Below are 24,577 nucleotides of genomic sequence, written 5' to 3' on the forward strand. Positions count from 1 at the left end.
TATGTCATTCATAAGGTGACAATGGTATGGACTCTGATATGGAAGAAGAGGCAGATGATGGCTCTAAGATGGGATCTGATTTAGTTAGTCAGTAAGTTAAAAACTTTCACTTTCATTTCAGAATTTCTTTGTTATCCCTTTGGTGATTCCTTACCTCAAGAATGTGATTGTTTTTCTGTGTTATGTTTATATAAAGTGATTCAACAATGTTGGATTGATTGTTTTACTTGTAATGATTAGTCCTTTTGGTATATATGAGAATGAAGTTAATTGCTTTCAGGATTAAGATGATTTTCTTCAACTACTGCTCAGATATAGGACTGCAACAATGCCAGCCTCAAGCAGAACCACATTTCTCATTTGGAATTTGAATATACGTATCACTAGTGATACCCACTATTTATTAAGTATTATACTTACTCTACGAAACATTATGTTAGTAGTTTAGAAGACTTTATCTCGCTGAATATCTTCTACATACCTATTAATGTTTGGTGATAATAGCCTCTTTTCACAGCTGAGATAGTAAGGTGGTTCACTTTATATAGGTACATATAATTTGATTATTGTGATGATGAAAAATACCTGATGTTTTGGGATGCTGACTAATCAAGAAGCAACATGCTAATTTCTTTTTTCTAGATTATTCTGCTCTGCCATGGGCTTATCAAACTTTCACCCACTGATTTTATCATCTATTGATGATTTTTGACTAAAATAATTTTTTTTTGGTAGTTGCCAAAGACTGACTTGTATCTTTGTTTGCAGAGTTGGGCTATAGGCAGTAGCACAAATAAAAACAGATAACCAGAGGCAGTAGCATAAATAAGTAGCACATATTTAACCTGAAACCTTGAGTATATTTTCATTTCTAATACAGTGCTGTTGGGTAAGTATCACTGAAAAAAGATAATTTAATTTCATGTTATAACTGTAGAGGGCATCAAATAATCTACTTATACTGAAGCATTGAAGAAGTCATTGTATCTTGGTTGCCTCATAATCAGTAGATTTTTGGTCATCACATACATCTTGCTTAGGAGTGTCACAGGATGATTTATACTTACCCACAGAGTAGAAAATGTACACATTTCTAAAAAGTCTTGCTATTGATTTGCCTTCAAAATACTTAGCTTTAAATTGTCTATGTAATATGCTAATCTAGTTCAGATAGTTTAACCATTTACAAGGCTTGTCACTTTTTAGTACTTTTTAGTTTCTTTTATTTATTTATTTATTTATTTATTTATTCATTTATTTTGGGCTGCATTGGGTCTTTGTTGCTGTGCAGAAGCTTTCTCTAGTTGCAATGAGCAGGGGCTACTCTTCGTTGCAGTGCGTGGGCTTCTCTTTGCAGTGGCTTATGTTGTTGTGGAGCACGGGCTCTGGGCATGTGGGCTTCAGTAGATGTGCCACGTGGGCTCAGTAGTTGTGGCTCATGGGCTCTAGAGCACAGGCTCAGGCTCAGTAGTTGTGGCATGCAGGCTTAGTTGTTCCGCGGCATGTGGGATCTTCCCGGACCAGGGCTTGAACCTGTGTCCCCTGCATTGTCAGGCGGACTCTTAACCACTGTACCACCAGGGAAGTCCCCACAAATGTAGTTTTAGGAACTAAAAATAAATTCTGAATTCCTAAACTTAGGAGACAAACTGATAAAGAGGTTAGCTATGACTGGGGGCTACATCATTGTCCTAAGAAATCAAGTTGAATAAATAAATACAGAATAATAAAAACCACACACAAAAAGTATAAATCCTTATGTTTAACTCATGGCTACCTGGAAGACAATTTTAGACCTATCCTGAACATACTAGAAATTATAGAAAGGGAAACAAATAGCTAGAAAAGTATTGAAGAAATGATAGAATTAAAATTTTTGATTTAAAGACTTAAGACTGTAAGGGCAAGGATAATGAGAAAACACCTGGTTATGGGCTGAATTATGTCCCTTCAAAATTCATATGTGGAAATCCCTAATCCCTACCACCTCTGAATGTAATCTCATTTGGAGATAAGGTCTTTAAAGAGGTAAATGGGACTTCCCTGGTGGTTTAGTGGTAAAGAATACACCTTACAATGCAGGGGATGTGGGTTCGATCCCTAGTCAGGGAACTGGGATCCCACATGCCGTGGGGCAGCTAAGCCCATGCACCACAACTACTGAGCTCGCACGCCTCAACTAGAGCCCGTGTGCCTCAGACTACAGAGCCCATGTGCCCTGGAGCCTGTGCATCACAGCTAGAGAAGAGAAAACCCGCATACCACAACTAGAGAGAAGCCCGTGCACTGCAACGAAGAGCCCGAGTGCCGCAACTAAGACCTGAAGCAGCCAAAAATAAAAATAAAATAAATAAGCAAAACAAATAAATAATAAATAATATTTAATATATAATAAATAAATAACAAATTTATTATATATTTTATATATTAAATAATAATAAATAAACAAATAAATAATAAATAAATCTTTTTTTAAAATACGGTGATTAAGTTAATCCAATCTGATTGGTGTCCTTATAAGAAAAGAAAATTTGAGTACACTGAAAGACTCCAGGGCTGGGCACACACAGAGAAGAGCCATGTGAGGACACAGCCAGAAGGCAGCCATCTGCAAGCCTCAGAAGAAACCAAACCTGCAGACACCTTGATCTTTGACTTCTACCTTGCGGAACTGTGAGAAACACATTTTTGTCATTTAAGCCAGCCAGCCTTTGGTATTTTGTTATGGCAGCTTTAACAAACAAATACAAACTTACATGTATGTGTGTGTGTATGAATTTCCCAGTGAAAAATTTTTCCCCAAACTTTTTATTTTGGAAAACTTCAAACTTATATAAAAGTTGAAAGAATGATGTAATGAACATCCATATACCCTCTACCTAGATTCAGCAACATTAACATCTTGCCATTTTTGCTTTTGCTCTCTCCTTATATTTATCCTTTTTCCCCAAGAGCCATTTGTATTAGGTTGCTAGAGCTGCCATAGCAGAATACCACAGACTGCCTGGCTTAAACAACAGAAATTTATTTTCTCACAGTTCTGGAGGCTAAAAGTGCAGATCAGTGTACTGGCAGGGTTGTTTTCTCTGAGGCCTCTCTCCTTGGCTTGCAGATGGCCACCCTCTTGCTGCCTTTTCACTTGGTTGTCTTTCTCTGTGTGTGTCCCCCTGGTGTCTCTCCCTGTGTCTTAATCTCCCCTTATAAGGACACTAGTCAGATTGGATTAGCACCTACCATAATGGCCTTATTTTAAGTTAATTAGCTTTATAAAGGCCCTATCTCCAAAACAGTCAACATTCTTAGGCACTGGGGTTAGGGTTTCACATATGAATTCTTTGTGGGGAAACAGTTCATCTCATAACCTATTAAAAAATAAGTTACAGATGTCATAACATTTCATGCTTAAACAATTCAGTATGCACTTCCTAAAAATAAGGAGAGTCTTACAGCCACAATGCCATCATCACTTTTCAGAAATAAACAGTAATTCAAATAATATCATCTAATATATTGCCCATATAAAATTCCCCCAATTACTAAAACAAATTTATAGTTTATTTTAATTAATTAACTGATTGATTCTGATCCAGGATCCAGTTGGAATTCATGTGTTCTGTTTGATTGTTAGTATTTCAAAGCTAAATTTAAAGAGAAGATTTAGATATGAGAGAGAAAAGCTTAATGACTAGCCCAGGAGCTTAGTTCACATCTTAAAGGAATTTAAAAAATAACAAAATAAACCAAAAGAAAGTTAGAAAAATGAAACAACAAAGGTAAACATTAAACCTAAGAAACAGAAAACAAAAGGATAATTAAATTTATTAACTTGATTTTTGTAAAGACAAGAAAATAAGATAAACTCTTCTTTGGTCTGATTAAGGAAATAAGTAGAGAGCAATTAAAATTGAGATTAGTGAGAAAGGAGGAGACAGAATCATAGGCATGTATGAGTTTAAAAGAATAATGAGACTCCACATTGTATAAACAAACTTGATGGGAGCAAATGTATGGTATTCTATCAAAATACAAATTAACCAAATTAACTTCTCCCAAAAGTGGAAAACTTGGAGATTAACAAAGAAGAAATTAGAAAGGTGAATAGAGATCTGTTGAAAAAGACAAGGTGAATTCACAACTGAATTATTATTTACATGAGTTGATACATGTAATGTGTTTACAGCTAATAAAACATTCAATAATGCATGCCATCTGTTACTATTTTCAAACAGATTACACCTGTGTTATTTAAATTAGTCCAAGCCCTAGAAAAAGATGAAAAGATCTTCAGTTTATTTTATGATTTCTGCATAGCTTTAATATCCCAAATTTCATAAATAGTGCCAAAAAAGTGTGCAGGGGATTATAGGCCTTCTCACTTGTGAATATAGATGTAAAAATTGTAAGTACAACATTAGCATATCGAATCCAGCAGCGTATCAGTGGGTAATTATGCTACTGACCAAGTAGGATTTACTCTCGGAATTTACAGGAGACTTAATTAGAAAGTCTATTAGCATAAGTCATTTCAACAAATTAAAGGAGAAAAATTACATGGTCAGATAAGTAGATGCTAAAAAGGCCTTTGCTAATATTCAGCAGTCATTTCTAATATAAGCTGTAGGTAAAAAAGATATAGTAGAAAACTATTCAGATATGATAATGACCATTTGACCAAGCTTAACTACCCACTTGGTGAATTAAAATGACGACTCAGGCAGGAACATTCATTTTCAGTGTTTCTTGGAGGTTCTAGCAAATGCATTTAGACCAAAAAATAACCAAAACAAAACAACCCCCCGCCGCCACGCATGCAACATTGGTGGTAGGGAGTAATTAACTGGTCAAAGGCAGCTAAAAGAGATGGGATGATGGAAGCAGAGATTGGAGTGATGTACTTTGAAGATGGAAAAAGGAGCCACAAGCTAAGGAATGCAGGTGATCTTTCAGAAGCTGGAAAAGACAAGCAAATGGATTCTCCAGAAGAAATGTAGCACTACCTACACCTTGATTCTAGTGTCGTAAGACTAATTTGGGATTTCTGACCTCCAGAACTGCAAGTTAATAAATTCACATTGTTTTAAGCCACTAAATTTGTGGTGATTTTTGTTACAGTGGCAGTCGAAAACTATGCAAGGTACTGGATTAAAACCTAGACATAAGCCAGAGTTTTAGATTGTTGCCTGTAACCACAGAGATGTTTTGCTCAATTTAAATATTAAAAAAATTTTCAAATAGTTCCAACATTTAAAAATCAAGTGATAACACACCAAAGTTTGGATATCTGAGTTGCTTGAAAATCAGATCAAGCAACCTTTCCTGAGAGGGCAAAAAAAATTTGGAGCTGAGTGTAGGTACTCTCTTTTTGAGTGGCATATATATGTTTCACTTTGCCACATAGTACTTCATTTGCCTATATGCTTAATGTACAGAATGTCTAGAAAATGAAACTCTGATACAAGGGAAAATACATAAAGACCAAAGGTTTGCCTTGGAACCAGTTCTGTCAGTTTGTCAGTGTCTTATCAACTGAGACATACACCTTTACCTTTTTATCCCAATTTTGATGAACAAAAAGAATTTTAAATAGGTCTAGATAAAGCAGTCTATGGTATTAAAGTCACGTGAAAATTTTGATATTTTCTTTTAATGGCAACCTCTGTGCTTTTATTGTGGTGTTTATGAGAAAGGACATAACATTAATAGCTTCTTAGAATTATCTAAGAAGCTGTAAAGTGACAACTTTCAGTATGAGGTATATGTATGCGTATGTGTATGTATATGGTATTTAATATGCCCTATGTAAATTTTCTCGTAAACCATTAAAAGTTTGAAAATACACAAGTACACACAAATGTTTATGCACAAGGGAAAAAAATCTAAATTTATATTTTCAGTTTTACATGATCTCCTCACATTGTTAGCTTTATATTTTTAAGTTATATTTATCTTTTAAGGTCAGCTTTCAAATACATGTTTTTTCCCCCAAGCTCTCTTGATCTCTACTGCTTTTTAAAATTTTGATTGCTTACTCATACTTACTTTACAATAGTTCTTTTTACTACCCAAAGGAAAAACAAAGTAGTAGTTATAAGAAATTTTTGACAGTGTACTACTTTGAAACTTGAAATTAGTGAGTGTTAATTTATAACAATTTTAATAGGAATGAGATGCAGGAACTATGAAGATAGAACATTCGTAGTTTCTAAATACCTTCATTTTTAAAAAGGTGAGGGATGGGATTGTCACTTTAGTTCACCTTAGGTAAGTAAATGAGCAACTTTGTATTGTACTGAGATAGTCTAAAAATTTTAGCATTTATAATTTTGCAGTGTTTTAAAACTTAGATATTGTGACAAGATTTGCACATGTTACAGATTACAAGTTGCTTAACAAGAACAACAATTTTAAGTAAATAAGGTAATATGCCTGGAATCAGAGTGCTCTCTTCATTTGGAAAAGAAGCTTTATTATAGCTAAAGTAGCACTAAAAATGAGAACAGGTATTAGCTTGGCCTATAATGTGAGATGATTGCACCCTAAGAATATGTTTGTAATGAAATTTAAGTCTTGAATAGTGCAATAAAGTAATCAGGATTGAGGTTTTAAATAAAAAGAATAAAAATACAAACACTTTAGGGAAATCTTAACAATGTTTTAGAATTGATTTAATAAATACCTTTATGAATTTTAAATTAATATGCTTTTAGTGAATGATACTGAGGGAGATGTCAGTGGAAATGAAGTTGTATTTCTCTATGGATAATAAGCAGTGATGAGATAATATCCCAGTTCTAGAAGGCAAAGGAATTTAAACATCGAGATTCTCAAACTAAGATATACTGCAAAGTAGGTTCTATAGGAGTGTTCTGGAACTATTGATCCTAGTCACTGCTCCTTAGAGGATGGGCATGTTCAAATTAGTTATTATCAAATTCTAGTTTTGGGTGATTAACTTTCTGAAAAAGTAAGATACTCCTGAACAGGCCTCAGAGCTCTTAGGTAATACATATAATTTGAACAACAACCCTAATAGTGATATGTGGTAGAACTCTGATGCCGTTTGTTAGTTGAATAAAAAGCGTTAGTTTTTCTTTTGTTTTTAGTAAGGAAGAAGCATTCATGTCCTTTTTGATGAGTTATAGCTGTCTTGTGGGTTCAGCTCAGTTGGCATTAGAGTACTGAGTCTGATTTGTTCCAATTCAAGCAACGCACTCCTTGGATCATGTATGTATAAGTAACTTTCAAAGGGGCAATAGTACTCAGCCAAATGCTGAACTCTCAGTAAGTGTCAGTAAAACTAAACTTGTTGGGAATAAAAGAATCCATCATAAACTGCTATTATTAAGCTTCAAAGGAATAAAGCATTTGAGTAAAATTTAGAGTGCTCTGGAGCATTGAATTAATGGGCAGCATAAATCTACAGTACATAATTAAGTAAGCATTTTTATCAATAGATACAAAAATAGGCCTCAGGTAGACCCTAGACCCGGGCTTATTAGGAATCATACCTTCACAAATTGACCTGTGATTCATCTAACTCACATAACCCACTCTGGAATGTATGAGGTGGTTTTGTAACAGTTATTTGTTTGTTTTAACTCTATTATGAAAAATTTCAGTGTACGATGAACCCTTGAATACCTATCACCCACTATGTTTCCTCCCATATTATTTTAACACCTCCTTTCAACTTGCTAACTTTGAAGCAGATCTTGACCCAGTTCTTTTTAAATATTTAGCAGATAGGCTCCTCTCTAGAGTCTTTAGAACATTCCTTGGAATGGGAGGGCCTGAGCTTCTCAGAGGTCTTAGATAGGCTCTTCATTTGAATTGCAACTGTGTTTTCCATTGGGGAATTTTGAGGGTCTTGGGGAGGATTTTCTGGTTTTGTAACTGTCTACACACACACAAAATCTTTCTTTGTGTTACAGAAAGCTGATTTTTAAACTGTATCTGTTGTTGTTTTCCCATCAGTCGTTTTAATGCCTCATCTTGCTGCTCAAGCACTAGATTAGATGTAAGCAGGTAGTTTTCCTTTTCTCTGCTCTTCCCATATCACTTTTTAAAAAAAAATTAAGATTTTCTTAATCACTTATCTGATTCTTTGTATTAACTGTCTTTTCCATTTCACTTGAAAAATAAATTCACTGATGTTAAGAGCACTAAACTGGTTGTTAATGATTATTCTTTAATTCGCTGGTGCACTTCTCCCACCATTTGAAGTTTTTGCTTACCAAGAGTCACTTGTATTTGTTTCCAGTGCAGTTACTGTAGTATTACAATATAGTTATATGCAAAAACAGGTGAAATATCAGTATAAAAAGATTATTTGATCACGCTGAATGCTTTGGAAAAACTCAAACTGCAGTTGTTTTTAGCTGTGGGATAACAATGGTAAAAGTTTGGGCAGCACTGTATAAATAAAAAGGGTTATTTTTTTCTGCACTCACATTTTTGTGCTTTAAATAAGCCAAAAGTAGAGATGCAGTCAATGGCTTATATGAGTAGGATGAGCCTGAACTCTTTCCCATGGATTCATATCAAAGATAAGGCTTCATATCCAAAGACTGATGAATGAAGATACATTTCTATTTTATGTTAACCTAAAAAGCTTAAATTATATATGTAACTTTTTTCTTTTTTAACATCTTTATTGGAGTATAATTGCTTTACAATGGTATGTTAGTTTCTGCTTTATAACAAACTGAATCAGTTATACATATACATATATCACCATATCTCTTCCCTCTTGTGGCTCCCTCCCTCCCACCCTCCCTATCCCACCCTTCTAGATGGTCACAAAGCACCAAGCTAATCTCCCTGAGCTAATCTCCCTGTGCTATGCGGCTGCTTCCCACTAGCTATCTATTTTACATTTGGCAGTGTATATATGTCCATGCCACTCTCTCACTGACACAGCTTACCATTCCCCCTCCCCATATCCTCAAGTCCATTCTGTAGTAGGTCTGTGTCTTTATTCCCGTCTTGCCCCTAGGTTCTTCATGACCATTTTTTTCCCATAAGATTCCTTATATATGTGTTAGCATATGGTATTTGTTTTTCTCTGACTTACTTCACTTTGCATGACAGACTCTAGGTCCATCCACCTCATTACAAATAACTCAATTTCGTTTCTTTTTATGGCTGAGTAATATTCCAATGTATATATGTGCCACATCTTCTTTATCCATTCATCTGTTGATGACACTTAGGTTGCTTCCATGTCCTGGCTATTGTAAATAGAGCTGCAATGAACATTTTGGTACATGACTCTTTTTGAATTATGGTTTTCTCAGGGTATATGCCCAGTAGTGGGATTGCTGGGTCGTATAGAAGTTCTATTTGTAGTTTTTTACGGAACCTCCATACTGTTCTCCATAGTGGCTGTATCAATTTACATTCCCACCAACAGTGCAAGAGGGTTCTCTTTTCTCCACACCCTCTCGAGCACTTATTGTTTGTAGATTTTTTGATGATGGCCATTCTGACCGGTGTGAGATTATATCTCATTGTAGTTTTGATTTGCATTTCTCTAATGATTAATGATGTTGAGCATTCTTTCATGTGTTTGTTGGCAATCTGTTATCTTCTTTGGAGAAATGTCTATTTAGGTCTTCTGGCCATTTTTGGATTGGGTTGTTTGTTTTTTTGATATTGAGCTGCATGAGCTGCTTGTAAATTTTGGAGGTTAATCCTTGTCAGGTACTTCATTTGCAAATATTTTCTCCCATTCTGAGGGTTGTGTTTTCATCTTGTTTATGGTTTCCTTTGCTGTGCAAAAGCTTTGAAGTTTCATTAGGTCCCATTTATTTATTTTTGTTTTAATTTCCATTTCTCTAGGAGGTGGGTCAAAAAGGATCTTGCTGTGATTTATGTCATAGAGTGTTCTGTCTATGTTTTCCTCTAGGACTTTGATAGTGTCTGGCCTTACATTTAGGTCTTTAATCCATTTTGAGTTTATTTTTGTGTTAGGGAGTGTTCTAATTTCATACTTTTACATGTAGCTGTCCAGTTTTCCCAGCACCACTTACTGAAGAGGCTTTCTTTTCTCCACTGTATATTCTTGCCTCCTTTATCAAACATAAGGTGACCATATGTGCGTGGGTTTATCTCTGGGCTTTCTATCCTGTTCCATTGATCTATATTTCTGTTTTTGTGCCAATACCATACTGTCTTGATTACTGTAGCTTTGTAGAATAGTCCGAAGTCAGGGAGCCTGATTCCTCCAGCTCCGTTTTTCTTTCTCAAGATTGCTTTGGCTATTCAGGGTCTATTGTGTTTCCATACGAATTGTGAAATTTTTTATTCTAGTTCTGTGAAAAATGCCATTGGTAGTTGGATAGGGATTGCATTGAATCTGTAGATTGCTTTGGGTAGTAGAGTCATTTTCACAATGTTGATTCTTCCAATCCAACAACATGGTATATCACTCCATCTATTTGTATCATCTTTAATTTCTTTCATCAGTGTCTTATAATCTTCTGCATACAGGTCTTTTGACTCCTTAGGTAGGTTTATTCCTAGATATTTTATTCTTTTTGTTGTAGTGGTAAATGGGAGTTTTTTCTTAATTTCACTTTCAGATTTTTCATCATTAGTGTATAGGAATGCTAGAGATTTCTGTGCATTAATTTTGTATCCTGCAACTTTGCCAAATTCATTGATTAGCTCTAATAGTTTTCTGGGCACATCTTTAGGATTTTCGCTATATAGTATCATGTCATCTGCAAACAGTGACAGTTTTACTTCTTCTTTTACGATTTGGGTTCCTTTTATTTCTTTTTCTTCTCTGATTGCTGTGGCTGAAACGTCCAAAACTATGTTGAATAATAGTGGTGAGGGCTTCCCTGGTGGCACAGTGGTCGAGAGTCCGCCTGCCGATGCAGGGGACATGGGTTCGTGCCCCTGTCCGGGAAGATCCCACATGCCGCAGAGTGGCTAGGCCCGTGAGCCATGGCCGCTGAGTCTACGTGTCCGGAGCCTGCGCTCTGCAACGAGGGAGGCCACAGCAGTGAGAGGACCGCGTACCGCAAAAAAAAAAAAAAAAATAGAGAGGGAACCTTGTCTTGTTCCTGATCTTAGTGGAAATGGTTTCAGTTTTTCACCGTTAAGGACAATGTTGGCTGTGGGTTTGTCATATATGGCCTTTATTATGTTGAGGAAAGTTCCCTCCATGCCTACTTTCTGGAAGGTTTTTATCATAAATGGGTGTTGAATTTTGTCAAAAGATTTCTCTGCATCTGTTGAGATGATCATATGGTTTTTCTCCTTCAATTTGTTAATATGGTGTATCACATTGATTGATTTGCATATATTGAAGAATCCTTGCATTCATGGGATAAACCCCACTTGATCATGGTGTATGATCCTTTTAATGTGCTGTTGGATTCTGTTTGCTAGTATTTTGTTGAGGATTTTTGCATCTATGTTCATCAGTGATATTGGCCTGTAGTTTTCTTTCTTTGTGACATCTTTCTCTGGTTTTGTTATCAGAGTGATGGTGGCCTCGTAGAATGAGTTTGGGAGTGTTCCTCCCCCTGCTATATATTGGAGGAGTTTGAGAAGGATAGGTGTTAGCTCTTCTCTAAATGTTTGATAGAATTCGCCTGTGAAGCCATCTGGTCCTGGGCCTTTGTTTGTTGGTAGATTTTTAATCACACTTTGAATTTCAGTGCTTGTGATTGGTCTGTTCATATTTTCTGTTTCTTCCTGGTTCAGTCTCGGAAGGTTACAGCTTTCTAAGAATTTGTCCATTTCTTCCAGGTTGTCCATTTTATTGGCATAGAGTTGCTTGTAGTAATCTCTCATGATCTTTTGTATTTCTGCAGTGTAAGTTGTTACTTCTACTTTTTCATTTCTAATTCTATTGATTTGAGTCTTCTCCCTTTTTTTCTTGATGAGTCTGCCTAATGGTTTGCCAATTTTGTTTATCTCCTCAAAAAAACAGCTTTTAGTTTTATTGATATTTGCTATCATTTCCTTCATTTCTTTTTCATTTATTTCTGATCTGATCTTTATGATTTCTTTCCTTCTGCTAACTTTGGGGTTTTTTTGTTCTTCTTTCTCTAATTGCTTTAGGTGTAAGGTTAGGTTGTTTATTTGAGATGTTTCTTGTTTCTTAAGGTAGTATTGTATTGCTGTAAACTTCCCTCTTAAAACTGCTTTTGCTGCATCCCATACGTTTTGTGTTGTCGTGTTTTCATTGTCATTTGTTTCTAGATATTTTTTGATTTCCTCTTTGATTTCATCAGTGATCTCTTGGTTATTAAGTAGTGTATTGTTTAGCCCTTATGTGTTTGTATCTTTTACAGCTCTTTTCCTGTAATTGATATCTAGTCTCATAGCATTGTGGTTGGAAAAGATACTTGATATGATTTCAATTTTCTTAATTTTACAAAGCCTTGATTTGTGACCCAAGATATGGTCTATCCTGGAGAATGTTCCATGAGCACTTGAGAAGAATGTGTATTCTGTTGTTTTTGGATGGAATGTCCTATAAATATCAATTAAGTCCATCTTGTTTAATGTATCATTTAAAGCTTGTGATTCCTTATTTATTTTCATTTTGGATGATCTGTCCATTGGTGAAAGTGGGGTGTTAAAGTCCCCTACTATGATTGTGTTACTGTCAATTTCCCCTTTTATGGCTGTTAGTATTTGCCTTATGTATTGAGGTGCTCCTATGTTTGGTGCATAAATATTTATAATTGTTATATCTTCTTCTTGGATCGATCCCTTGATCATTTTGTAGTGTCCTTTGTCTCTTGTAGTAGTCTTTATTTTAAAGTCTATTTTGTCTGATGTGAGAATTGCTACTCCAGCTTTCTTTTGATTTCCATTTGCATGGAATATCTTTTTCCATCCCCTCACTTTCAGTCGGTATGTGTCCCTAGGTCTGAAGTGGGTCTCTTGTAGACAGCATATATACTGGTCTTATTTTTGTATCCATTCAGTCAGTCTGTGTCTTTTGGTTGGAGCATTTAATCCATTTACATTTAAGGTAATTATCTATATGTATGTTCCTATTACCATTTTCTTAATTGTTTTGGGTTTGTTATTGTAGGCCTTTTCCTTCTCTTGTGTTTCCTGGGTAGAGAAGGTCCTTTAGCATTTGTTTTCAAGGTGGTTTGGTGGTGCTGAATTCTCTTAGCTGTTGCTTGTCTGTAAAGATTTTAATTTCTCCCTCAAATCTGAATGAGATCCTTGCTGGGTAGAGTAATCTTGGTTGTAGGTTTTTCCCTTTCATCACTTTAAATATGTCCTGCCACTCCCTTCTGGCTTGCAGAGTTTCTGCTGAAAGATCAGCTGTTAACCTTATGGGGAATCCCTTGTGTGTTATTTGTTGCTTTTCCCTTGCTGCTTTTAATATTTTTCTTTGTATTTAATTTTTGCTAGTTTGATTAATATGTGTCTTGCCGTGTTTCTCCTTAGATTTATCCTGTATGGGACTCTCTATGCTTCCTGGAGTTGATTAATTATTTCCTTTCCCATATTAGGGAAGTTTTCAACTATAATTTCTTCACATATTTTCTCAGTCCCTTTCTTTTTCTCTTCTTCTACTGGGACCCGTATAAGTCGCATGTTGGTGCATTTAATATTGTCCCAGAGGTCTCTGAGACTGTGCTCAATTCTTTTTATTCTTTTTTCTTTATTCTGCTCTGCACTAGTTATTTCCAGTATTTTATCTTCCAGGTCACGTATCCGTTCTTCTGCCTCAGTTATTCTGCTATAGATCCCTTCTAGAGAATTTTTAATTTCATTTATTGTGTTGGTCATCATTGTTTGTTTGCTCTTTAGTTCTTCTAGGTCCTTGTTAAACTTTTCTTGTATTTTCTCTATTCTATATCCAAAATTTTGGATCATCTTTCCTATCATTATTCTCAATTCTTTTTCAGGTATACTGCCTATTTCCTCTTCATTTGTTAGGTCTGGTGGGTTTTTACCTTGCTCCTTCATCTGCTGTGTGTTTTTCTGTCTTTTCATTTTGCTTAAGTTACTGTGTTTGGGGTCTCCTTTTTGCAGGCTGCAGGTTTGTAGTTCCCATTGCTTTTGATGTCTGTCCCCGGTGGCTAAGGTTGGTTCACTGGGTTGTGTAGGCTTCCTGGTGGAGGAGACTAGTGCCTGTGTCCTGGTTGATGAGGCTGGATCTTGTCTTTCTGGTGGGCAGGTCCACGTCTGGTGGTGTGTTTTGGGGTGTCTGTGACCTTATGATTTTAGGCAACCTCTCTGCTAATGGATGGGGTTGTGTTCCTGTCTTGCTAGTTGTTTGGCATAGTGTGTCCAACACTGTAGCTTGCTGGTCGTTGAGTGAATCTGGGTCTTGGCGTGGAGATGGAGATCTCTGGGAGATTTTCACCGTTTGATATTACGTGTGGCTGGGAGGTCTCTTGTGGACAAGTGTCCTGAACTTGGGTCTCCCACCTCAGAGGCACAGCCCTGACGCCTGGCTGGAGCACCAAGAGCCTTTCATCCACACGGCTCAGAATAAAAGGGAGAAAAAGTAGAAAGAAGATAAAATAAAGTAAAATAAAGTTATTAAAATAAAAAATAATTATTAAGAAAAAAGCTGTAAAAAGTTAAAAAAAGCAAACACACTCAAAAAACAGACAGAACCCTAGGACAAATGGTAAAAGCAAAGCTATACAGACAGAATCACACACAGAAGCATACACACTCACAAAAGTAGAAAAAGGGGGGGGAAATGTTATATCTTTGCTCCCAAAGTCCACCTCCTCAATTTGGGATGATTTGTTGTCTATTCAGGTATTCCACAGAGGCAGGGTGCATCAAATTGATTTTGGAGATTTAATCCTCTGCTTCTGAGGCTGCTGGAAGAAATTTCCCTTTCCCTTCTTTGTTTGCACAGCTCCTGGGGTTCAGCTTTGGATTTGGACCTGCTTCTGCGTGTAGGTCGCCTGTGGGCGTCTATTCTTTGCTTACACAGGACGGGGTTAAAGGAGCAGCTGATTCGGCAGCTCTGGCTCACTCAGACAGGGGGGAGGGAGGGGTACTGATGCGGGGCGAGCCTACAGCGGCAGAGGCCGGCGTGACGTTGCACCAGCCTGAGGCGCACCGTGTGTTCTCCCGGGGAAGTTGTCCCTGGATCACGGGACCCTGACAGTGGCGGGCTGCACAGGCTCCCCAGAAGGGAGGTGTGGAGAGTGACCTGTGCTTGCACATAGGCTTCTTCATGGCAGCAGCAGCAGTCTTAGCGTCCATTGCCTGTCTCTGGGGTCCGCACTGATAGCTGCGGCTCACACCCGTCTCTGGAGCTCCTTTAAGCAGCACTCTTAATCCCCTCTCCTTGCGCACCAGGAAACAAAGAGGCCAGAAAAAGTCTCTTGCCTCTTCTGCAGCTCTGGACTTTTCCCGGACTCCCTCCCAGCTAGCTGTGGCGCATTGGCCCCCTTCAGGCTGTGTTCACGCACCCAACCCCAGTCCTCTCCCAGGGATCCGACCTCTGAAGCCCAAGTCTCAGCTTCCGCCCCCGCCCGCCCCGAGGGGTGAGCAGACAAGCCTCGGGCTGGTGAGTGCTGGTCGGCACCGATCCTCTGTGCGGGAATCTCTCCGCTTTGCCCTCCGCACCCCTGTTGCTGTGCTCTTCTCCGTGGCTCGGAAGCTTCCCCCCTCCGCCACCCGCAGTCTCCGCCATTGAAGGGCCTTCCTAGTGTGTGGAAACCTTTTCTCCTTCACAGCTCCCTCCCACTGGTGCAGGTCCCATCCCGATTCTTTTGTCTCTGTTTTTTCTTTTTTCTTTTGCCCTACCCAGGTACGTGGGGAGTTTCTTGCCTTTTGGGATGTCTGAGGTTTTGTGCCAGCGTTCAGTAGGTGTTCTGTAGGAGTTGTTCCACGTGTAGATGTATTTCTGATGTATTTGTGGGGAGGAAGGTGATCTCCGCGTCTTACTCTTCCGCCATCTTGAAGCTCCTTCTATATGTAAATTTTAAAAGTGTTTCCCTGTGTTAATAAAATATTTCTTATTTTCAGTTAAGTGATACCATCTTGTCCGAATTAGACAAAAGGGAGTTCACTGTATTAGGTTGTTCTTGTGTTTATTTTTTTTATTACGAAAAGTGTCAAGTGTATAGAAAAGTAGAGAGAACAGTATAATGAAACCCCCAGATAACTATTGCCTAGGTCTAACAATTATTACAGTTTTCCATATTTATTTTATCTATTTTCTTGAAGTACTGTAAGTTGATTCTACATATTTATGTTTGAATTTTCAGTAAATAAGGACATTTTCCCACATAGCCATATATCTTGTGTGTGTTATTTAACAGCTTATTTATTTGAATGGTAAATGTATGCACATAGTATAACATTTTAAAAAGTATATAGTGGGGCTTCCCTGGTGGCTCAGTGGTTGAGAGTCCACCTGCCGATGCAGGGGACACGGGTTCGTGCCCCGGTCCGGGAAGATCCCACATGCCGTGGAGCGGCTAGGCCCGTGAGCCATGGCTGCTGAGCCTGTGCGTCCGGAGCCTGTGCTCTGCAACGGGAGAGGCCACAACAGTGAGAGGCCCGCGTACCGCAAAAAAAAAAAAAAAAAAAAGTATATAGTGAAAATAAGTCTCACTATTTTTTCTGTTCCCCATTCTGAATCCCTTCCTGTAGGCAACCACAGTAAACCAGTTTCTTGTGTATCCTCCCAGAGAAATTGTATACATTTACAAATGTATAAGTGTATGTATAGTTTTTCTTGTCACACAAATGGTAGCATACTGTGCAAACTGTTCCATACCTTTTTTTGTTTAATTGTTTCCATTTAATAGTATGACTTTTTTGGATTTTGTTCTACCTAGTGCATATAAGGCTTCATACACACACACACACCCCTGTATACTATTCCATTGTTGAATGTAGCAAAAGTCTGGACATTTAAGTGTTTACTGTCTTCTGTTACTGCATATGATGAATATCTCTGTATGTAAGTAATCTTGTTCTTCTGGACATTTAAGTGTTTACTGTCTTCTGTTACTGCATATGATATGAGTACCTCTATATGTAAGTAATCTTGTTCTTCTGTGATTATATAAAGCCCTATAAGTTAATTGTTGGATCAGATGTTTGGGCATTTGAAATTTTAATAGATACTGCCTAATTGGCTTTCAGAGTTTAAACCAATATATACCCCTCCCCCAAAATGTGGAATACATGTTTTCATATACTTTAGCTAATATAATGTTATCTAACATTTTGATCTTTGTTCATCTGATAGGTATAAAAGGATATCTCATTGGAATTTTAATTTATATTCTCTGAGTGAAATTGACTGTCTTTCCATATAGTACAAAGCTATTTTAATTTCCTTTTTCTGTGAGCTTTGTCGTTTTTGTTTACCTTGTGTGTGTATGTAGGTAGAGGGCTTTGGTCTTTTTTAAAAAAATTAATTTGTTTTATTATTATTATTATTTGTTTTGGGCGCACTGGGTCTTTGTTGGGGTGCACGGGCTTTCTCTAGTTGCGGCAAGCGGGGTCTACCCTTCACTGCAGTGCACAGGCTTCTCTTTGCTGTGGCTTCTCTTGTTGCAGAGCATGGGCTCTAGGCACACAGGTTTCAGTAGTTGCAGCATGCAGTCTCAGTAGTTGCGGTATGCGGCCTCAGTAGTTGTGGCTTGCGGGCTCTAGAGTGCAGGCTCGGTAGTTGTGGCACATGGGCTTAGTTGCTCCACCGCATGTGGGATCTTCCTGGACCAGGGATTGAACCCATGTCCCCTGCATTGGCAGGAGGATTCTTAACCACTGCGCCACCAGGGAAGTCCCCTCTGGTCTTTTTAGTCCGTTGTTTGTGATGTGGGTTGCAATTTTTTTCTTTTTTCTTTTTTCTTTTTTTTTTTTTTACTTTGTTTATGGCTTTTATTGTTTTTTTGCACATGCATAAATATTTCATGTTTATGTAGTCTGATTTTATCAATCTTATGGTTTCTGGGTTTTATATTTACAAAAGTTCTCTATTCTGAAATTATAAAAAGTATTTTTCATACTTTCTCTTAATACTTTACGGTTTTTTTAAATGTTTAAATCTTTGATTCATTTGGAATTTATTTTGGTTACCAGTTGTATTTGCTCATGTCTGTCTTTTCATTGAAATTTTCCAATGTAAAATAATAATTCTGTCTTGACGATTTAATAGCATATCTTAGTTTTTCCAGTAGAAAGAAGTATTTTCTTATGAGGTCTTGGGGTCAAATTTTGAATGAAAACTGACCTGATACTTTGAGATGTAGATGATGGCTACGTATAATTTCTAATACTACCACTTGGAGAACTACTTCTTTAAGTAGGAGAAAGTCTGCATAAATGTAAAGAATGAAGGTTCTAGAGTTAAACTGCCTGCATTTTTAGCAGCAGAACTCCACAGCTTACTATCTCTCTGACCTTTGGCAAGTTAGTTTACCTCTCTGGGCCTGAATTTCCTTGTTTGGAGAATAGGGGTAATATCAGTACCCACTCATAGGATTGTGATGAGGATTAAATGGGAAAAGATTGTAAAGTGCTTAGAATAGTACTTGTTGAAGTGCATTGAAAAAAATGTTGCTGTATTTGCTTTAGAATTTTTACTTTGAATCACTGAATTTTTACTTTGAGTCACACAATCACTGTTCTTAAAATTCCACTTTACATTGATGAGTATTGAGGATTCCCTTCCCCAAATTCCTTTTATGAAAGCCTAAAGAAAGCAAAAGAATTCATTTGATTTTTTAATTATTATTCTTTACTGTTATTGCTTTTTAAAAACAATTTATTGCGTACAAGTGTCTTTTTCATTTATTACAAACATAGTTTAAATTAAGAGAAAACTATTGTATACATATTTTAAAGCATAAAAGGATTTTTTTTCACAGATGAGATCAATTTATTAAACTGCCATTACTCTGTATGCTAAATTCTTTTAGACATAGTATATGTATTATAAAGGACTTGACTGTGTGCTTTTTGGCTGGTAAAGGGTAATAAATTGGTTATCTATACCCCACTTATGTTCTTGTGTCCTTCTAAATTAGCTGTAATACTTAGACTATTCTGTATAATAAGTTTATCAGAAATAACAGAATACATTTTTCAGAAAACCTTCATAGAAAGTACTACTAATCATTGACAGTATTGCGACTTTATGCTTAGATAGGACTCCACATTCAAAGTAGTAGGATATTTGCACATCCTACTTGTGCACCTTTAAATAAAGCACTTATAAAGTGATCTCATACAATTTTTAAAACTGGAAAAGGCTTGAAAGCAGGAATATAGGGATAGAACAAAGAAGAGAACCTCTGTGATTCCCTTTAGTCGCTTTTATATAGATTAGAGCCCCCATTTAGAGAATTCACTTATTTACAAAAACTTGGAGTTGTGGGGGGCAGTTTATAGAATGAATTCTTAGAGAATCATGGATCAGAGAAACGAGTATGGTAACTGATTTTTGGAATTATGTTATTTGGGGAAAGGAAATGGAAACAAGGGTTAAATTTTGCTATCGTGAGGAATGAGCTTGCTTAGGGAAACACTAGAGATGTGAATTTATTTGCTGTTTGGAAAGGCCCTTTGAGAAAGATTGTTTTGCTCCATTCCATAGTGTTTGAGGGTTACATTTGAGCACTAGGTGATTTCATTTTTCTGACCTTGTTCTAAGACTTCGTGGTACCCCAACTTAAAAAATATTAAAAGTGTAATTTAGATACAAAAATATTAAAAATGTAATTTAGATAAAAGTGTAATTTAGGTTTTTTTTGTTGTTTGTTTTACTATATAGTTATGCGGGTTTGGACAAATTTATCTACCATCACAGCCACAATATAAACCTGTTCCGTCATACCCAGAATTTCCCCCATGGCTCTTTGTAGTCCAGTCCTTCTCCTATGTCCAACCCTTGACAACCTGATTTATGTCCTCACACTTTTTCTTTTTCCAGAATGTCATATAGATAAATACAGTATATAGGCTTCTTTCACTTAGCATAATGCATTTGAGATTCACTTATGTTGCTGTGTAGGTAAGTAGTTTCTTCCTTTTCCTTGCTGAGTAGTTGGTATTCCGTTGCGTGGGTGAACCACAGTTTGTTTATCCATTCTTCAGTTCAGATAATATAGTAGGCAGAAGAATGACTCTAATCTCCAGAACTTAAGAATGAGTTACTTTATATATTGAGAAGAGGGACTTTGCAGATTTGGTTAAGGTTAAGGACTTTGAGATGGGGAGATTATCCTGGATTATCCAGCTTATCCCAGTCTCATCACACTGAGTTATTAAAAGTGGAAGAGGAAGACAGAAGAGTAGGTCAGAGAGATGTGACATGAGAAGACCTTGACTGGAAGCTGGGTAAGCAGCAAGGCAACAGGGATTTTGGCCCTACCATCTCAGGGAACAAATTTATGCCAACAATCCAAATGAGCAGGAAATGAATTCTCCCCTAGAGTCTCCAGAAAAGAGTGCAGCCTGTGGACACCTTGGTTTTAGTCCAGTGAGACCCCTCCCAGACTTCTGACCTACAAAACTGTGATACACATTTATGTTGTTGTTTTAAACTATTGACCATATATGTGTTAGATCTGTTTCTGTACTCTATTCTGTTTTATTAATCCAGATGTTTATCCTTTCTCTAATACCATTACTATCTTGGTTACTGTAGCTTTTTACTTTTGAAATGTGATAGTGTGCATCCTTAAACTTGGTTATTCTTTTTCAAAATTGTTTTGGCTCCTCTAGTTTCTTTGCCTGTCTCTTATTTTTAATAGTAGAAAGCTCATAACATGATAAGCTGGCATCATTCAGCCTCTAGTTTTACTCCCAGGATAGTGGAGAGAACCAAGGGTTATATCTGTCGTTAGGCCAGTTTGCCTGATTCTTTGTTAGCTGACTTTTTCCAAAATGGGAGGAATCCTTCTGGTTTGTTTCTCTCTTTATCCTTCTGTTGAGGTCTCTTCCCAGTATTTTTCTTTTGGACAAGAAATTGATTTTTTTTTTCTGTTTAGCAATATATTTTAATAGTAATTCACATGTGTGGTTGTTCTTGATTAAGTCCTACAGATCTCCCCAGTGTATTACTCTGATTTTAAAAAACAAATTCATTGGAGTTATAAGAAAACATCAAGTGTAGAACCATATTTGGAGTAAAAGAAAGAAAGTTGGACTGATGTTGGTTTGAGTACTTAAATCCCAAGGATAGATATAGGGCTCTTTTATAATTCAAGGCCAAGATTGTAAATTAAGGTGCTTTAAGGAGCATTGCAAATGGGAGAAGAGAATTGGGGAAATAAAAACTGGCTTTTATTTTTCTTAATGGAAAAGACTACAAAAAGCATCACAAGATTCTTAACCCAAGCCAGATTTTTTAGTGTGTTCCTTCCCTCCCCCCTTTTTTCTCTTCACCTCTTCTCTGTCCAGTTGTTATAAAATTCTTATATGGTTTTAAAGCGTTTGATAGAAATATTTAAATGTCATTTAAATATAAATTGGAATTCCTTTAGTTTTCCTAACTCTGACACTTAGTATGTTTTATTATGTTGGGGGAGACATAATTTTCTTACACTTTAAGACATTTCCTTTTTTGTTTCCATCTTGCCTTTTATGCTCTTTAGTGAAAATCTTTAAATTGCATTACAGAACTCTGAATGTGTATGATAATTTTAGTTGCAAATCTATGTCTTGGAAAAATTAAAATTCCAAACTATTTTCTGGAACATTTTTTCAGCTTCAGATGATACTGATGTAAAAGCATCTAGCTTTTCACTTTTCAGCCACAAGGTGGTGTACTGCCTCTACTGTCTGAAGTTTTTTTTGGTGACTTTCTTCAACAGCCTGATCAAATCCAACTTAAAAGAAAACAGAACATTATAAACATTCACTTTGGGCAGTAAAAAAATTTGTTTATGACGGCAGATAGTCTTTATAGAGGGGTCCAGTTTTATTTGAAGGGGATTCAAGGAGCTTTCACAGAGAAAATCAAATAATGCATAAAATAATGTATTTCCCTACATTATTATTAATTTAAATTTTTTATTTGGAAATAATTTCAGAATTATTAAAATGTTGCAGGAATAAGAATAGTACAAGAAACATACATATATCCTTTACGTGGATTTACCTATTATTAACACTTAGTCCCATTTGCACACCTTCTCTTTATATACTTGTATATTTTCTTCTGAAACATTTGAGGCTAAGTTACATACATCATGACACTTTACCTCTAAATACTACATTGTACTTTTCCTAAAATAGTGATTTTTTTTTCATATAACCACAATATATTGTTAACTTCAGTAAATTCAGCTTTAGTAAATTTAACATTGATACTTTTATCCAATCTGCCATCAGTATTTTTGTTTGTCACTTGATTCAGTAATATCCTTTATAATATTTTCCCCCTCCAGTTGAGCAGTCTCAAGTCACTTATAACATTTAATTGTCATGACTCTTTAGCCTCCTTTAACCTGGAATATTTCCACAGCCTTTCTTTGTCTTTTATAATATTGACTTTAACTCCCCTCCCTCTTTTTAATAGAACATTACTCATTTCCACTTGCGGTTTGTCTGATGATTCCTCATGATATAGGTTATACATTCTCAGCTATACTATTGCGTGAGTGATTTTGTGTCTTTATTAGGTATTGCATATGCCCATGGTCCTTTTAATGGTGATGTTACATTATGTTTTTGTTCAGGTCATTTTTTTTTAAAGTTAGGTCTATGTGTTTAGAAGAGAAATAAGTGCCATTCAGGTATAAGAGCAAACAAACATTTTCTGTAAAGGAATATACTTAAAAATAGATTAATGTTCCCAGTAGGTAAAATCTAATTTGACGTAAGGCTTGAGGTGGCATATTTTAACTTTATTCTTTGCAAAGCTTTTTTTTTTTTTTCTCTCTTTTTTTTGGCTGCGTTGGGTCGTCGTTGCTGTGCTTGGGCTTTCTTTCATGGCGGCGAGCGGGGGCTACTCTTCGTTGCAGTGGCTTCTCTTGCCATGGGCACTAGGCACGCAGGCTTCAGTAGTTGTGGCTCGTGGACTCTAGAGCGCAGGCTCAGTAGTTGTGGCGCACTGGCTTAGTTGCTTCGTGACATGTGGGATCTTCCTGGACCAGGGATCGAACCCTTGTCCCCTGAATTGATAAGCAGATTCTTAACCACTGTGCCACCAGGGAAGTCCCCTTTGCAAAGCTTTTAATGTGGTATATTGGCATTTAATCTGCCCCTAGATTACCAGGGTGTGTTGTTGATATCTTCCTTGGGATCTGCTAGTCATTCTGGTGAAAGAATAAAATCTGAGTAGGCGACATTAGACAGAAAGAAAGATAAAAAATGGAACTATCTCAATTATAAATCTCTAAGATGTCATAATACCAAGTTAAATATTTTCATAGTTTCTATTTGAGTTTGTACTTGCATTAGTAAAGTTTTAATACAGAACAAACTTATAAGTGCCAAATGTGTTGACTGTAAAGAAAATTGTAAACTTCTCAAAGAAATGATCACAAGTCTTTATCCTTTAGTTATTTGAGGGATTTGTTATTAAGTGGATATAAAAAGTTCTGTGAATACGAAAATTTCCTAGATATTTCTAGTATGTTAGTCTTAGGGTGTGTATAAAAATTCTCAGAAGGTAATAGATATGTATTTTAAAGAAAATAGTTATTTTGAATATTTACAATAATTAATGTCTTGACTTTTGCTGTAAAATATTTGTAACATCAATATTATGATGGTATAATGCTCTCTAAGAAAGAGTATTAGTTTAGTTTACAGCTCTTTTGCAGAAATAGTGAATCAAGAACTTTTTTTATGGCATGATCTTATACATAATCCGTTTACTTTGATTACATATGTATATTACAAATAAGATATGTATTTTCCACATCCTGTAGACACCAAAGCATTTGAGGTATGAAATTAGATGGATATAAAATAATTTGAATGCCAGAGTGCCCATTAAATTTAACAGTTGAACTTGAAAAATTACTAGATTCTTCTTTGAGTTATGATTTCTCCCATCAGCTACCCTGCAGAGTATTGGAAGGGAGAGAAAATTAACCTCGGTATTCATTCCAGGTTTGTCGCTTGATTTTACAAAGTATACTACTTAAATTGGTAGTAGTTTATAGCTGCTGCTTCTGACACTTGTATACATGTTTCTGAGTTTCCAGAATGTACTGATTGGTACCCTGGGGGCTGAGAAGAATTCAGTGTCTCTTCTCAAGTGTATAACTTAATTCTAGGAACCTCAGCAGTAAATATTATTTCATTGAATAATGTTTAAAAAATTGTTTTTATTTATTTTCATTCCTCAGACAAGACATCTGTATAGATTCTACTTCATCCCTGAGAGAGAACAAGCAACCTGAAGGTTTGGAATTAAAACAAGGTATGGATCACGTACTTAACTTTTTCTGTAACATTTTACCTGAAAATTAGAAGCATTTTACCAATAATAAATTTTCACAGTCTTCCAGTTTGCGCCCATTTTATAGATAGGGAAACAAAATAGTTTATTTAGTCTAAGATCAAGAGTAAGATATACATCCTTTATTTCATGACTCCTTTAGCCATTGGAGTGGTTCTGTCTTAGTGCTGTATGGTTACA

The 24,577-nt window shown here is 36.4% G+C and overlaps 1 protein-coding gene across 2 annotated transcripts in view; it reads left to right on the forward strand.

Annotated features, from left to right (window-relative positions):
- CAAP1 (caspase activity and apoptosis inhibitor 1) overlaps window positions 1–24,577 on the forward strand; it is a 50,538-nt gene that overhangs the window by 7,396 nt on the left and 18,565 nt on the right. For both annotated transcript variants that reach the window (XM_081236970.1, XM_081236971.1), the window contains exons 4-5: window positions 16–91; window positions 24,285–24,358. In XM_081236970.1, coding sequence (XP_081093096.1) covers window positions 16–91; window positions 24,285–24,358 — 150 coding nt within the window. The remainder of the gene's footprint in view (window positions 1–15; window positions 92–24,284; window positions 24,359–24,577) is intronic.

Source organism: Mesoplodon bidens (assembly GCF_964165515.1).
Source record: "Mesoplodon bidens genome assembly, chromosome: 6".
Lineage (NCBI taxonomy): Eukaryota > Metazoa > Chordata > Mammalia > Artiodactyla > Ziphiidae > Mesoplodon > Mesoplodon bidens.